General features: G+C 44.1%; 1 protein-coding gene across 11 annotated transcripts in view; it reads right to left on the reverse strand.

The window, feature by feature from the left end:
• Window positions 1-10339: 10339 nt before the first annotated feature.
• Window positions 10340-15921, reverse strand: part of Atp2b3 (ATPase plasma membrane Ca2+ transporting 3) — a 75127-nt gene continuing 69545 nt past the window's right edge. For all 11 annotated transcript variants that reach the window (XM_042269593.2, XM_006992482.4, XM_076562413.1 and 8 more), the window contains one exon: window positions 10340-13447. In XM_042269593.2, the coding sequence (XP_042125527.1) occupies window positions 13422-13447 (26 nt within the window). In that variant the 3' untranslated portion in view covers window positions 10340-13421. The remainder of the gene's footprint in view (window positions 13448-15921) is intronic.

A 15921-nucleotide genomic window follows, 5' to 3' on the forward strand; every position in this document is an offset into this window, starting at 1 on the left:
TATGAAGAGACGTTTTTCAACCAGAACCTTTTGCAGTTAACAATTTCTGTTCAAATAAGCGTCTCTGAACTTTTATTCTCAAGCCAGAGACCTTTTTAGGTATAGTAATATTTTAAACTGCACCGTTTTTGATGTTAGCTCAGGTTTTTCTGTGTTGCGTTGATTTTCCATGGGTCTCAGCTGCGGATGCCTTGTTGTGCTGGTTCTGGCGTCCGCCATTCTTAGCTTCTTAGCGGCTTCTGGAGCTTTTGAAACCATTCAGACTGCCTACTTTGCAGTCTACTGGGACACTAACATTCTGTGTCTCGGGTTCTTTCACCATATACCTTAAGAATAGATCCACATTTAACATTTACACTTTTTTTTTTTTTTTTTTTTTTTTTTTTTTTTTTTTTTTTTTTTTTACAAATTCACATATAACATTAACATCTACTTATTTATACTTTTTACGGGAACTATAGAACTACTTTAGCAAATATATTTCTTATTACTTCTTATATACTTATATTCATTCCATCTTATTTCTTATTTAAACTTACATTTACAACTAACGTCTTTACTTCTTACAAGCTTATTACTACATGTCTTAAGACTACATTAGATACTTCTTGCAAGCTTATATTCTTAAAGGAACTCTATAGATCTATTTTTAGCATATAGTTAACTTAGCAAACACCTAAAGATTTCTTAACACAGAGATCTAACAAGAGAATAATTTCTACAAACTCACATATCTTATTTTCATCTTTTTCTACTTCTTACTCTTAATTATTATCACCATCTCTATTAGAAAGATTCTCTTAACTAGACAGGAAGTACGTACATCATTTCTAAAGTTTAGAGTTTATAGTCAGCTTTGCTATAAAGCACTGGGATTTAGTGAGTGTCCTTGTTATAGAATTGTGATAGTTGTTGCTAGGGGACTATAACCTTCCCAGGATGAAGCCACACTCCAAAGTTGCCAGTTTCGGAACCGGCAGAGATGCACTGTCAGCGGTAGACAGTTTTTAACTAGAGGCTGTCCCTTCACCCAAATTCATAATAGCTCCCCTTAGTACTTTTGCTTTGTTCTACCAGAAAAACTTCACTTCACACTGAGGGTGAAATTACCGTATTTAGCTGCTGTAAAGCTCTTTGCCAAATACTGCATAGCTATTAAGTGATATAAAGTATTTTTCTAAAGGAGCTAGTAAAGCCAAAAGCAGCACAGCTCCGAACTCTATTTCCTCACTGTTTTCATTAACCAGTGACAAAACCTCAGAAACACTAATTGAGCCACTTTCATCCTGGTTCCTTTATAGGAACATCATTGGAGCTGACCCTTAGTTCCATGCTCCTTACTAAATGTTCCGGTAACCACCAAGCTTCATTCTCCTCTTGTGAAAAAACACAAACATGTCCTCGACCCCAAATTAAAACAGGATTGGGACCCTTCCATAATCCCAAGCAGGGATCTTTCCATTTCACTTGAGCAAAAGTCGCTTGGGTGCCACTGTGTCAAAATCTATCTGTGGTAGACTGTTCATAGATATCCATATTCAAAACGTTCAGAACAAAAAGAGCATGATTTAATGCATTATGTGGCGATTGAGGGTAAATTTCTTCCTTTTTTATATTTATTTTTTGAAGTTGTATTTTAAGACTGCTATGAGCCCTTTCTACAATACCTTGTCCCTGAGGATTATAAGGAATACCTGTTTTATGTATGACTTCCCATTGGGTACAAAATTGTTGAAATGCCTTACTACAATATCCAGAACCATCATCAGTTTTAATAATTTTTGGTATACCCATATAGGAAAAACACTTCAAGCAGTGCATAATTACATGTTTTGTAGCTTCCCCAGGTTGTGCACTAGCCATTAAAAATCCTGAATAAGTGACAATGGTCACATGTACATATTTTAATTTGCCAAATTCTGCAATATGCATAACATCCATTTGCCATAGAAGATTGGGAAGAAGATCTCGAGGGTTTACCCCTAAGTGAGGGACAGGAAAATATTTTGTACATACCCCACATCATTTAACTATTTGACGAACTGCTTCTTTGGTGAGATTGAATTGCTTTCTTAAGCTTTTGCTATTTTGATGATGAAGAGCATGCGACTGTTGAGCCATTTCCACTTGGGATAATGCTACTATCTTTGTTAACTTATCGGTCATTGCATTAACCTCAGCTAAAGGACCAGGAAGATTGGAGTGAGCTCTACTATGGCCCACAAAGCATGGCAGCTTTCTTTTGTGAATAGCGTCTTGAATTTGTTGAAACATTTTGACTTGGTTGTTGTTAGTTCCAATATTTTCACCAAAACTGTTACTATTCAAAGGAGTCAAGAGCATAGATGTTCTTTCATGAAAGGTATCCTTCATTAGCTTACTTTGAGAAAAAGCACTTTCAGGATTTAGTATTTTCATTTCACTAGCTTTAACTCCTAATGTTATTAGCAGCTGTGATATTTAGCATTGATTTCTTATAAGGAACTTTCAGGTGAAGCAACTCTATTGTAAGACAGCTAGATTTTCTGAAGTTTGTTTCCCATCTATAAAGCAGTCATTTCTTTTTTGAATGCCTGTTTCCTTGTCTCCTTATTAGTTTTGCAAAGGAATTACTCATTGCAGGCAGTTTGTTCAAAAGGCAAAGAACTATTTTAATTTCAACATAAGTTTCTTCATATCTAAGACAACGTTCAGTGTATAAACTGTTTTCCCTTGTTTTTAAGGATTTTAAAGTGGCTTGTTTGCTCTTGTAGGTAGCTTTTTGTCATCCAACTACCATAAAAACTTTGCACAGCTATTACGGTAAATAAGGCATTTTACCAAAGGATCCCCAAACCGCGAAGCACCTAGTTCCATATCCTTTCAATTTTTCATTGGAACTGACACTTAAACTCTTAGATGATTTTCCTCCTTATTCTTTTAAAAGCTGTATTTTAAGTTTACCTTGAACGTATTTTCGAGCTGACAAAAGTGTTTCAGGGCAATGTCGCCATCTTTAGTGGAAAAACTACCTTTCCCAGAATGCATTTCCCTTATATCAGTCCCTTATTGCAAGCTAGCTTTTGGACTTCATTTCCCATAGTTCTTTTTGGGTCTGAGAGTCAACTTCTAAGTTTTTTTTTTTTTGTCCGTTTCTGTTTTCGGGGTCTGTGTGGTTTGCGTACAGACTGAAAATCTAACAAGGGAGGTTTTTGCCATCTCTAAACTCCCATTAGGACAGGTGTTTTGCCTCATCAGGCCTTCACCTGGTCCAGTCCCCCAGTGGGTTGCATTTGCTTGTCTGGGTGCTCAAGGACAGAGCTTATGCCAGAGGCAATCACCCCTCAGAGCTACACCCCCTCATCTCAGGGAGTCAGTTGAAACAAAGCTTTTCTCAAAGAAGTGCTTTCTCTGACAGAAAAGAAAGCTTTACTCCTGGATAGTTCTGTCCTGCCCTGGCTGGGCTCTTTCCCCAGACAGCGTTCTGACTCAGCAGCACAACTGCTTCAGACACAGTTCAGCTTTCCATTTTCCAGAAAGGTCCATTCTCTGATAGAAAAGCTTTTCTCAGATTTCTTTTTGCAGCTGTGGACCTTTCAACCCAGGACTTGTAGGAAAGCAGACAACTGTGCCATTCCCAACGGCTTTAGCTTTGTTTATTAGCAATCTTCCCCTGGGTCCTGCACCTTCCTGCCTCAGCTCTGTGCTCCAGGAAGTTTACAACCGCAGGAACCCTAGTATCCCCGAAATGCACTCCAATTCAGAGATGCTGGCCAGTCGCCTCTGGGTTTTTGGTCAGAAGAGAGGAAACAATGCTAACAGTTTGCATTGCTTCAGGGGATCTTTGCATTTGGATGATTAGGAACACCTTTTCATTCTGAAATGCTCACTCAGAAACAAAACACTTGATCCTTCAGCTCGGCTGTAACTGAAAAGCTTGGCTTTTTTGCTTTTCTCAGTTAAAGTTTCCTGCCCTTTTGGGCTCTCTGTAGTTCTTTACCCACACTCTCCCAAGTGTTTCCCTCAGGGTACTCTGACCCACTGTCTTTTACTAGTTTAAAGAGACAGAGCTTAGAAGAGGTTTTTAGGAACTTGTCCCTGCCTCCTGCATTGCAGGGAGGATTTTTAAAGCTTGAAAGAGAACTTAGAGAGGTTTTGCTGTCTTAAGAGGTTTGTTGTTTTCCCTTAGAGCTAATCACAGGTGATCCCCATATTAATATCTTCAGGTGATTCTAATTTTTGTCCTTTTGAGCGAGAGTTCTGAAAGGCTTTACTTTTTAACAGCTTTTGAGAAAGATTGTTTTTTAGAGAGATTCCCCCCCCCAAATTTTCCAAGAAAAGCTTTTTAGTTTAAGAGAAAGATTTTTTCCCCAAGAGAGACCAACTTTTCCCAAAACTTCTGAACTTTAAACTTTTTGGTTTTTTTACACCATTTTTGCCTCAGGGAGAAAATGCTTTCTCCTGATGCTTAGACTTAGCATTTCAGCTGTCCCCAGGACAAAAGCTTCCATAGGAAACTTATTCTTCTCCATAAGCTCAAAGAAGAGGTTTTTTATTACCCATAAAGCCCAAAGAAAGATCCCCCCCAGTTTGCATTCATAGCCCCCAAAGTTAGAAAATTGAAGAGTTTTTCTTAGTTGCCTTACTTATTTTTTCCTACAGGATCTTACACTTCTAAGTTTTTCCTACACTATATTACTACCCTATACCTTATACTTATTTTTCACAGATAGAAATTGAGAAAGGGATAGAAAATTTTGACAGAAGAGAATTTTGCTGCAGCATCAGACATCCTTCCAGTCTGCTTTCCTTTTCTCTTGAGGATAAAAACCCCTGCCCCTCAATTATATATTATATTTTCCATAACACTGGCATGCCTTTCCACTGGCAGGGCTGACTCAGCACTTTTGCCAAAAACTCTGTAATAAAACTATTATTTTCCTTTATTTTTAGTCCCTATTTCTTTGTCTTTAGTCCCTGTTCATTTGTCTTAGTCCCCCCTTTTTTTAATCCCTCCTTTTTTTCTTTAGTCCCTTTTTCTTTTTTCTTTAGTCCCTGTTCATGGCGCCATTCTGTGGGGTGTTTACCCATCACCCCCACAGTTCCCCAGAGTTTTCTTGAGTGCGAGCAGCAGGAAATATTAGATAGAAAGATTTATTGTGGAGAATCTTGCGGAGATAAACAGATAGAAAATAAAGGATAGCCTCGAGAGGGCCTGGAACCTATTCCAACGGGCCCGGACTGTCTCTGGCCCAGGGTTTTTATAGAGACGCCAAGGGGTGGAGCAAAAGACCTCCTCCCCCAGCACAGCCAAGTGCAGACCATCTCAGACACCTGCACTCAGGCCCGTGGTCCTGATCATCCTATATGCGGACCTGCTGGGTCAAGCCACGAGGAACCGAAAACGGGCTCCCACACAGCCCCTTCCCCTCATGTGGTAAGTTGTCACCACTGGAAAGGACTCTGGTGCATATTGGGGTAATATGCTAGCACTTGCTCATGGAGCTTCAAGCAAGAGGTTCCCAACACTTGGGCCTCACTTTTTCCTGGTGGGCAAAGAGTGCTCACATACTAGGCACAGTTTGGCAAGGATTTCTTGACTTTTCAAAGTGCATGTGTTATCTATCCCTAGGGTGAGGAAGCCAAGAAAACGTTACAGCCTTCCTGGTAAGCGAGTCTCTCCCAGTGGCCTGGCTTCCATATCCTAAAGTTCTCCTGTGAGTGCTCATGATAAACTGATTATGCGTTCCCATTTCAGCTATTCTCACTGTAAACATTTTAAGACAAGCAGTCATGAAACAATATTTACTGAGCCACTGCTGGGTACCAATTCCTTTGTCAGCTGGGGGATAGAGCCACACAGCAACTGGACCAAACTTGCCTCACTTCTGGGAGGAAGACCCAAGGGGCAGCAGTGAAAGACACAAAAGAGGAAGAAGGTGACTCTCCTGGGATAGGATAGGCTTCAATCTCCCATAGGTCCAGGATATGCCTGGGTCCTGGCTTCCTGAACACACAGGTGGCAGCTTCATTTATCTCTTCACTGAACACCTGCATGGGAGTGGGCCCTGGCTAGAGGAAGTCCAGGTCTCAGAATGACAAATGACCAGCACAGAAATTTGATCTGGCAGGCATGTGGGACTGGATACTCCTGCACACTTTGTGACTCTGAGTTCTTCTTAATAACTTGCTTGAGTGTCTTTTTCATTACACAGCTGGTCAGGTGACCTCTGGATTCTTCTGAATACAAAAGTGGCATCTTGGCACCATATCTGGTGTGGAGAGAGTCTCCAAGAGGCATGTGGAAGAGGGCCAGACTTCTAACATTCCTTCTAGGAGGGCTCACAGTAGTGGACCTGACAAAAATCCCCTAGGTCCTCTTGCCACCCATTCTTAGACACCATTGATCTGCTTTGGGAAGTACAGGTCACCCTTCCAAGCAATCCAGGAAATGGGAGGGAGGAGTGTGCATCCACCTCTGTCAGCTGCTCTGTACCTCTGTCCACTCCTTGTAGGCCTCTGCTCCTTACAGGCCGTTTGAAGAATACTTGCTCTGTCACCTACTCTGCATCTTATACTTCCTCATCTTTTCCTTCTTAGCCTTTAACCTGAATGAATGGTTGTGACACTGTACAAACGGATCTGTCTCTGAGTCCCACTGTCCCAAGAGTGTGCCTTTTCCACTGTACCCACCCAGCGTGGCTGAGATACCTGGAGGAGACCTGTGGCAGACCCAGGGCCCACGGCAAGGGCTCTGAGCATGGAGTGAGGGCTGAAATCCAGCCTGTCCTTCTGCTGTCTGCTGATTCCAATTGTGTTGCCTGTCCCATTTTTAGCATTGACTGCCCTGTCTCCTGTGCTAACCATACTTGACCAGACTTTCAAGACAGATGTTCTACTCTTGGCTTCTTTTATCTTCCCCAATGGGCTTTTGAGCCCCCTGCTCCAGGCTTCAACTTCCAACGATGCTCCCTGGACTCTCACATTTACTTGTTTCTTGGTGTGCTTAGGCAAGAAGCCAGGGCAAGTGCTCTATCACTGAATTACACCTCAGCCCTGTACCCATTTCAGTCCTTTGAGCTCATCCGACTTACAAAAAGGTGTTCTCTCATCTCTCAGAAGACTAGCAGTGGTGGATGATGGGACTGTTCAGACCATAAAGAAGGCCCTATCTGCCCACATCTCCTTCAGTTTGTTCCACTCCCCTTCTTAGGGCCTCTGTAGAGCATAGAACAGGAGACACAGTAGATAAACCTCACCAGAGGTTAGGATAGGCACCCCCCAGAGTGCCCCCATACAGTGCATAGCACCTAGAAACCCGATTATTTCCTTTCCTGCTGATTATCAACAGTTCCACTCTCTCCTTGGGACTCAGTTTCCACTTTGTAGATTGAGCTGGTTGTACCAGATAACCTGACTGTGACTGCTTTTTTAGAATTCTCCCATATGCTGTGTGCCTGTCACACTGCCCAGGAGTGTTGCTGGCCTTACTTGCTGTAATTTGTGTGGTGCCCTCTGGGCCTATCAGCTCAGTGCTTGTCACTTGGCCCATGGGACAGTGAGGAGAAGGTCTTCTTGTTTCTAGGCATCAGAAATGTAAAGAAATTGTTATACTCTGGGTCTTTTGGATTTTATGTTTTACTTCCTTTTATCAAGACTTTGTAAACAAAATGGTGTAGGTTAAAGAGTTGCAACCTTCCATCTCCTTTATTTTAGGTTTAAAAGGTCAGCAGTGACAGACCAAGATAAGCTATTCTAGAGCCTGAAGCTTCCAGGATCGTGTGGTATGGAACATATCTTACAGCCTAGTGATAAGCAGCTGAATCTTACTTAGCCCATGAACCCAATGGAATGAGGAGGAGGGCAACCAGGTCCTGGTAATTGCTTGGCCCTTTCTTCCTGACTATGGTGCATTGAGTTTTGTTTCTGAAAAGATCTGTCCATGTCCTCACCCTGAAATCTGTAAGGGTGGCCTTATTTAGAAAAGTCTTTTCACATTTGTAATCAAGCTAAGTGGGGCCACTATGGTGGGCTCTGATCCAAAGGATCAAACTACTGTCCTTGTAAGTGAAGAGACATAGGCAGATATGCACATGACAAGGCCGCACGAAGACAGGCAGAGGTAGAGGGAAGGGTCTATCAGTCAAGTAACACCTAGATGGATAACACCAGAAAATAAAAGAAAGATCTGGAACACATTCTCAGGGACACATCCTCAGGAAACACATCTTCAAAGGGAGCTTGGCCTTGCTAATGTCTTGATTTTTGGAGTTTGGGCATCTAGAATTGAGAGAGGATACATTTCTCGCTCTCTTTTTTTTTCCCTGACCAGTGTGAGGAAGTCTGCTAAAACAGCTCCAAGACGTACAGACCTTCTCCTAATTCCCCAGGCTGCACTGCTGTGGTGTGTTCTTGCTCCCAGCCATTTGACTAAGGACAAATTCATGCTTTATGGGCAGCATCACGTCTTATCTCTTCATGTGGAGCCAGTTGTGTTGATAGGGAATCTGTCTTGTCTAGACTTCCTTAGTCTTATGACTCAAGCTGTGCTGCTTGCCTTTTTGCTGTGGAAGCAGAGGCTTAAGGGATCTTTGGCAACATGTTACTTCTTTTTGGCTCTTGCCCTGGAAAATTGTCCTCTGGTGCTAACAAATATAAAAGGACATTTTGTGCACCAGATAAATAGAAATACAATGAAGAAAGCCTGAGAGATGGTTCAGTGGTTGGGAGAACTTGCTACTCCTCCAGAGGACCAGAGTGAGGTACCCAACTTCCTGTAACTCCAGCTCCAGGGGATCTGATGCCCTCTTCTGGCCTCCACAGACATTGCACATGCATGCACATACACATAGGCACATCAATAGAAATAAATCTTAAGGAAAGTAAAACAAATATCATGAAGAAAAGTTGAAGACAATATGCAGAGTGCTGTGGAGGGGACTCACAGCACTGTGACCATGGTGGTCATTTGTAAGGCCTAATCACAGATCTATCTATGGGGCTCTTCCTGGCCCAAAGAGGGTGCCACAGAGCGTTGACATCTACACTCAGGCATTCAGAGGGATCTGGAGACGGTACAAAAGAGGCACTAAGAGTAAGTGAACGTGAAATGTTGGGCTTTGATTTTGTGGCTTTAGGACAAAGAGGAAGTCAATGATCAGAACTCAGGTACATTAGTGATGAGGACGTAAAATGCATAGATGCTGTAGAAAAGCAGTCTGATGGGGCCTTAAAAAGTTAAACATGGGCTGATGAGCTGGCTCAGTTGGTAAAGTTCTTGCCTTGCAAGAATAAGGACCTGAGTTTGATCTCTAGAATCCTTGTAAAAAAAAAGGCTGGGTGCTTAAAATCCCAGTATTAAGAAAGCAGAGACAGGGGGAAAACTGGGGTTTGTTGGTCAGCCAGACTAGCCTAATTGGTGAGCTCTAGGCCAATGAGAGACCCTGTCTCAGAAAACAGAGTGAACAGTACCTGAGGAATGATACTGGAAATTCTCCTTGGTTTCCACCTTACACACACACACACACACACACACACACACACACACACACACACACACACGAGGCCATTCACACCTATACATACATGAACACACATGTGCATATGCATGCACACATTAAAACAATTACCATTAGATCCAGCAATCTTGTGGCTAGGTATATATCAATTCCCAAAGGAAAACAGGATCTCAAAGAGCAATTTGTGCACCCAGGTTCATAGTAGTAGTATTCCCAATGCCTAAAAGATGGGAGTAGTCCAAGCATTTGTGATTGTGTGGATAAACCCAGCATGTCTGTGCAAGCAATGGAATATTATCCAGCTTTAAAAAGGAACAGAAGGTTGACATCTACTACAGCATGGATGGCCTTTCAGGACGTGATGCTCACTGAAATGAGCCAGTTACAAAAGGACAAATACTTCTCTCACCCTACTTCTAAGAGAGGCCTTGTATGAGAATGCTGCAGCCAGATTTTCTGACAGACAATAGAATAGGCGACTGGGGAGGATGAGTGGGAAGTTGGTGGGAAATGACATGAAGTTTAAGTTTGGAAAGGTGAAAAAGTTCTGAAGACAGAATTGCCGCAGTTCTCCCATTGACATATCGAAGGACACGGACCTGGATATTCACAGCACGCTTTACCTGGTCAAATCAGTCAGTGGGAGGCCCCACAGGTGGGGGAGCCTCTTGCCTACAGAACCAGTGTTCCTTCTTGTCATAGAACCCAGCAGGGCAGCAGTCCACAGGGGAGGCCATGCTTGTGGCTTCTCCTACCTTGGCTCAGTGGCATGCAGGTACCTTTGTTTGGTTCCACATGGGGAGTTACCAAATAATAAATCACTCATGTGACCCAGACCAAGATTGTAGGGGCCTTTCATATTTTTATACACAGAAAATTTGATCTATTCTTTAAATTAAGAAATTCAACTACAGACTTTAATTTCTTATGCATCTGTGATGTTTCTTATTAAGATATTTTGTTCATTTTTATAACAAGCAGATAAAAATGTAAAACATATTTATGAACTGAACACAGTTGACCAAGCCATTCCATACAGTATAATGCTTTATAAAGAGAAGCTTCCAGTGAGACAGGTCTCTCGGTCTGAAGACTGTACAAGAACCAGAACAGATGATGTCGGTTTCCAGGGCCTTTTCTGAACCCCACAGCTCAGCACAAAGGCAGCCTGGGTATCACACAGTCGACATTGACACCAGGCAACTTTACACAGCAGCATTGAGGGTTGGCTTTTTAATATATAGTTGTCATTTGCTCTATCTGTGTGTCTACAACAGAGGATGACAAGAAGCCCATGAGCGTAGCTGGACACAGCTGACCCGCCTCAACTGCAATCCTCCACATGTTGATTTCTTGTTGAAGAACACAAAGACCCTCAGCTAGCCAAGTTGCCCTTTTGTTGTGGTGGTTTAAACAAGGACATCAGGGAACAATTTACAAATGGGAAACATTCTCAATATGCCCTTTAGAAAAAAAGGGATGGCTTTAAGTGATCTGTAGCTGGCATTTTAAAGTGGAGTTTCTCTTGTAACTGAAATTCTTTTGCCCGAGATGTGACTATCCTGTTCAGGGGTGACATGGCATTGGTGTGACCAGTGAGGACAAAGCACATTTCCATTAAATTTTGTGTGGATGCCTGGGAGCTGAGACAAGCTTTCTGTGTGGTAGTGTGGGATGGGAGTGGGGCAAATGCAGCTCCTGAGGATGCCTGTCCTTACCCTCCATCTCTCAGCTCACATCTGTCTCCTGCCAGAAAACCTCGGGGCCAAGTGACAAGCATGTGTGGGAGTGGAGTGAGATTCTAGACACCTTTCTGCAAAGTGTGACACTCATAAGTTCAGAAGGTGAAGGAACCTCAAGGGCAGGATGCTGCCCATTTCACTGGTGTCATTATGGGTGTCCAGATTCAGGACCTAGAAGCATATGGGGAGGGTCAGTTTTCCACTAGAAAGAGACTCATCAGCTTGGGCTTCCCTGCAGGGCAGCAGACATGAGACCTCTCTCCTCTGCCTTCTTCCCCCAGGTTATCACTTTTTCTAGGAAAGCAGGCTTGGCACAGCGGATGCCCACACTAATGGGATAGGTTCCTGGATCCCAGACCTTGCTTTCCTAGCCTCGCCTGCCTAGGTGGGCCCAAGTCCTGTAGACCCTGTGCTTAGCCCCCCACAGGCCTACAAGAGCCACCAGCAAGAAAACAGCAATGACAACAGTAATAAAGGCCATTTTCCCATGAGGCTCTCTTTCTATAGTGTTGCCTTCTGGGTTGTATTTTCCCTGTGCGCAAGAAGACCTGGGTTGGAAGCATGCTTTGGTGGGTGGCACGCCCATGACTTGGGAGACACGGAGGTGGTCCTTTGAGTACTCACTGTCATTTGCCAAAGCACAAAGTGCAAGTCTAGAGGAATGACAGAGATGAACCTGGACTGTCCTTGCAGTTGGCATCTTGATTTTGATGACCCCTCTTCCTCAGGTGGCCTTTGTAGCAGTTAGGCCTGGCGCCTGTCTCTGCTCTTTCACAGCTGTTCCTAGGGTTCTTCATGCTTTCAAACTTGGACAAAGAAAGCCATCAGCCAAAATGAAGGTGTTGGAAACGAAATGGGAGGAAGCCAAAACTAAAACCTGCTTTGCTTTGTACTGGAGGGGGCGGGGTATTGTCATCAATACTTTGGTATTTTCCTTTTAAATAAAATGCCATTGAAAAGTCTTTTTCCTCTGTAGGCAGAGGTCTCAAAGTGCAAAGGTTCTTGCACAACACATTCCAGACTACCTCCTCTGGAATCAGCAGGGTCAAGCATGGACATCCTCAGGCCAGGTGCTTGGGGAGGGAAGTACAGTACTGAAAGGATGTTCTTGCAGTCTTGTTCCCTGAAAAGAACCTTGCTACATTCAAAACTGAAACTTCAAAAGGAAAACGCCTGGTGAGAGGAATGGAAATATCATGCCGATAAATAGTTCCTTATTCTTTAAATATGCATTTGCCATATATATATGTATATGCATATAGACACACATACATATAGACACACGCACACACATGCGATTTGCAGATGGGTCTAGTGTGCTTTGCAGTAGAAGGTACCTTTGCAGGTGGCTCCCTCCGGTGGCCGGTCTGCACAATGACTTCCTTTTGTGTGTGTGTGTGTGTGTGTGTGTGTGTGTGTGTGTGTGTGTGTGTGTGTTATGGTAAAGCTCCAGATAGGCTCAGCTAGCCCCTGCCATGCTGCACAGCCCAAATGGTGAACACATGGTGGAACTAGTGTTTTTTAAAAAAGAAGCATCAGTAGAAAAAAAAAGATGGAAAGTGCATCTTGTCTCATGCTCTCTTTTTTTTTCTTCACATTGGGTAAAGAACTTCCTCTCCTCCCTTTTCCTTCTTCCTCCTTCCTCCACCTCCTGGGAGCCTAATGAGAAGCCTCATGGGGCCGTGCCCTTATCGAATGCAATTGGCTTCTTGAAAATACCACATAAGAAAAGTCTTTAGCCTCTTTAGCAGGTTTTCCCTCTTTGGCAGGTGCAAGGTTCCCCTCTCTGTGTGTACATGCACATATGTGTGCATGTGTGACTGTGTGTGTGTGTGTGACTGTGTGCATGTGTGCATGTAGGTATGCATGTGATGAGAGAAGTTCTGGTTAGAGGGATGTCTCCATGCTGTGGAGTGGGCTCCCAGGCCTGGAAGAGAATGCTGAAGAGGTAGCTGACTTAGTGGCATGCGTGGTCAGGTAGATGCCGCTGTCTATGGCGTTGTTGTTCTGGTTAGGGGGTGAGGGAGGCGGGACCCTCAGGCGTTCTTCATTTTCATCCACATCCGTGTCATCGATGAGCGGGATGTTGTGGGTGTAGTCATTGATTAGAAACTCGGGCGTTGCCATGAAGTTATGGATGCAGCTCTTGGATTCCGGTTTCTCAAGGCCTTCATAAAGGGAGCTACGGAATGCTTTCACCACCCGGATCTGAAGTAGAGGGGAGGGACAGACCCCACATAGGAGATGGGAAGGGAAGAGAAGGGAGAGGAAAGGGGAGGGAAGAGGGGAGAGGAGAAAAGAGGGAGAGGAAAGGAGAGGAGACAGTCAATGGGTAGTTGGTGCTGGCAAGTTGTGCCCACATCAGGGGCTGGCACATTGCGTGATGAATGTTCACACACTGGGGGACTTGTAGGGAATGGGGTGGCTTTGCTAGACTGTGGTAAGGGTTTACAGGTCTGGGCCTTGGTGTTGAAAACATTCTGACAGGTGTAGATATCCTGGAACAATAGGCTGATGCCTGCTACCTTCCTGGTCCTTACCCTGGGAACAGGAATGGCTTAGGTGACACCTGAGGTCTTTGCTCAATTTGAATTCCAATTTGGTGGAAGACAAATATACTGAGATTCTCCAAAGAGTGTGCCAGTGGCCACTTCTGCACCTGCATCTTAGTTCTTCCTTCAGGGGCACAGCACACACTTGAGTTCCCATTTCTGAAAACTTCTCAAGCCTCTCGAACATTGTTGTTCCTGCCTGGCCCTCTTTCACTTTACCAGTCTTGGCCTCCAGGTTAGGGCCGGCGGACTCTTAGGCCCAAAGCTCTGGACTGTCCCTGTTACTCTTCTTCTCTGTCCACATCTCTGTGTAGTGCTGGAAGCCATCTAGGAATATGGCAGAGCTCTGGGCCTAAGAGTCCACTGGCCCTAACCTGGAGGCCAAGACTGAAAATGGCCACACTTGGATTTGCATGTACCAAGCCTGCTCCTATTCACCTGTCTTGATCTACTAGTTATCCTCATGGTCTTCTTATAGCTCAGTGTCATAGCTACGTGTGTCTGATTGGGTCTGATTAAAATTGGGGCCCTCAGCAGCCCTTTGCAATCTACACTTCTGGCCCTTTTTCTCCAAATCATCTCCCTCCTCTTCTCCTCATTGAGCTTCTGTTCAGACAGCCCTGTGCTTTGCTACATGTTCCTTGTCCATTCTACTCTTGTCTTCAGTTCACATCAGCATTATATTCTGCAAGGAAGTGCTTCCCACAATACTTGGACCTCCCCGCCACTGTGGCCACATGCTCTGAGCCACGCCTGCATCCCCTCCAGCCTGCAGGACAAGGCTTTAGAACTTGCCTGAGAATCAGCCTCTTCCTTCTCTGGCTTTTCCACAGTCACTCACACACCGACTCCACTTTCATTATTTTTTCAAGCCACAGAACAGCTGCCTCTCTGATGTCTCCCTGGCCCCACATACAGGGTTCCTTCCTGCTTCTAGAACCAGAGGCCAATGAATAGGCCTCTGCTAGATCTCACACAAGCCAGTGCCAGTACTGCTACCCATATCAACTGGCCCTACTGCAAACACAAAGCCAGTCCTGATGGCCTCCAGGTAGTGTAAAGGACAGTGGAAAGATTGCCAATTCTCCAGGAGGGTAACTGGGTTCCCCAGCTCTGGTTAGTCTCTCCTTGTGTGAAACATTCTAAGTAATTTCAAGGAGCTAGGATTTAGTTTTCATGGTTTAGGTAACATATCTGTAAACTCTGGCAAAAAGTGAATGAACCCTGAACGTCTTCTGGTTTCGTAAATAAAGTTTATTGGCAAGCTGCTGCTATGCCCATTCATTCGCATACTGTCTGTGGCTGCTTTCATGCCACAAGGGCAGGGTTGTGCAGTTGCAACAGAGACCTGGCCTGAAAAGCTAAATATGTTTATTTGTTGGTCCTTTATAGGAACAGTTGACAATGAATCATCCAGGCTACAATGAGTCCCTTTCAACCCTCCAGTCAGGATCTTAGGACTGACAACTCAGCCAGGTCAAGCACAGTGCTCCTAAATCACTCTAAATGAGGCAAACCTCACAGCCTTTGCAATGGAAAGAAGTAAGCCAAAAGGCTCTAGAAAATTGGGGTTTCCTAAATCCACATCTGAGGTCCAGTTAGGATTTTTTTTTCTGTCAGATTGTGGATGGCCACTATTTTCAGACTGGTTGCTTAAATAGGCTTAACATAGGATTTGAAAACCATTGCCGATTTTAGTGAGAAGAAAACAATTCACTTTTTGTATCTAATGCCAATGCTGCTTCATTAATTAGGTTTTCTAGGGCAAGACTGGAATGTTGGTGCTGGGAACGTCACCTAACTCCAGCTGTTAGCCATACCATTATGTCACAAAAAAAGAGAATGAGTTGCACATTGTTGCCCTTGACTCTGGGAGAATCTGTCAAGTCTTCCAACAATGGCCAGGTGACTGGCCACAACATTCTCCTCAATTGGACCTCATATGGTCAGGCCAGACACCTGTCCAAACCTATCCATGGGTCTCAACTGCACGGCTCAGCGCCCAAGTCTTTCCCTGAAGAGAGAAGCCCTGGCCACAAGACAACCCTCATATGCTGTCATTGCCTCCTGCAGCCACTGCTGCTCTGTCTGTTCCTTTTGCTTCCTCCTTCTGTCAAATCCAGGGACAGA

The sequence above is a fragment of the Peromyscus maniculatus genome, chromosome X, assembly GCF_049852395.1.
Source record: "Peromyscus maniculatus bairdii isolate BWxNUB_F1_BW_parent chromosome X, HU_Pman_BW_mat_3.1, whole genome shotgun sequence".
Taxonomy (NCBI): Eukaryota; Metazoa; Chordata; class Mammalia; order Rodentia; family Cricetidae; genus Peromyscus; species Peromyscus maniculatus.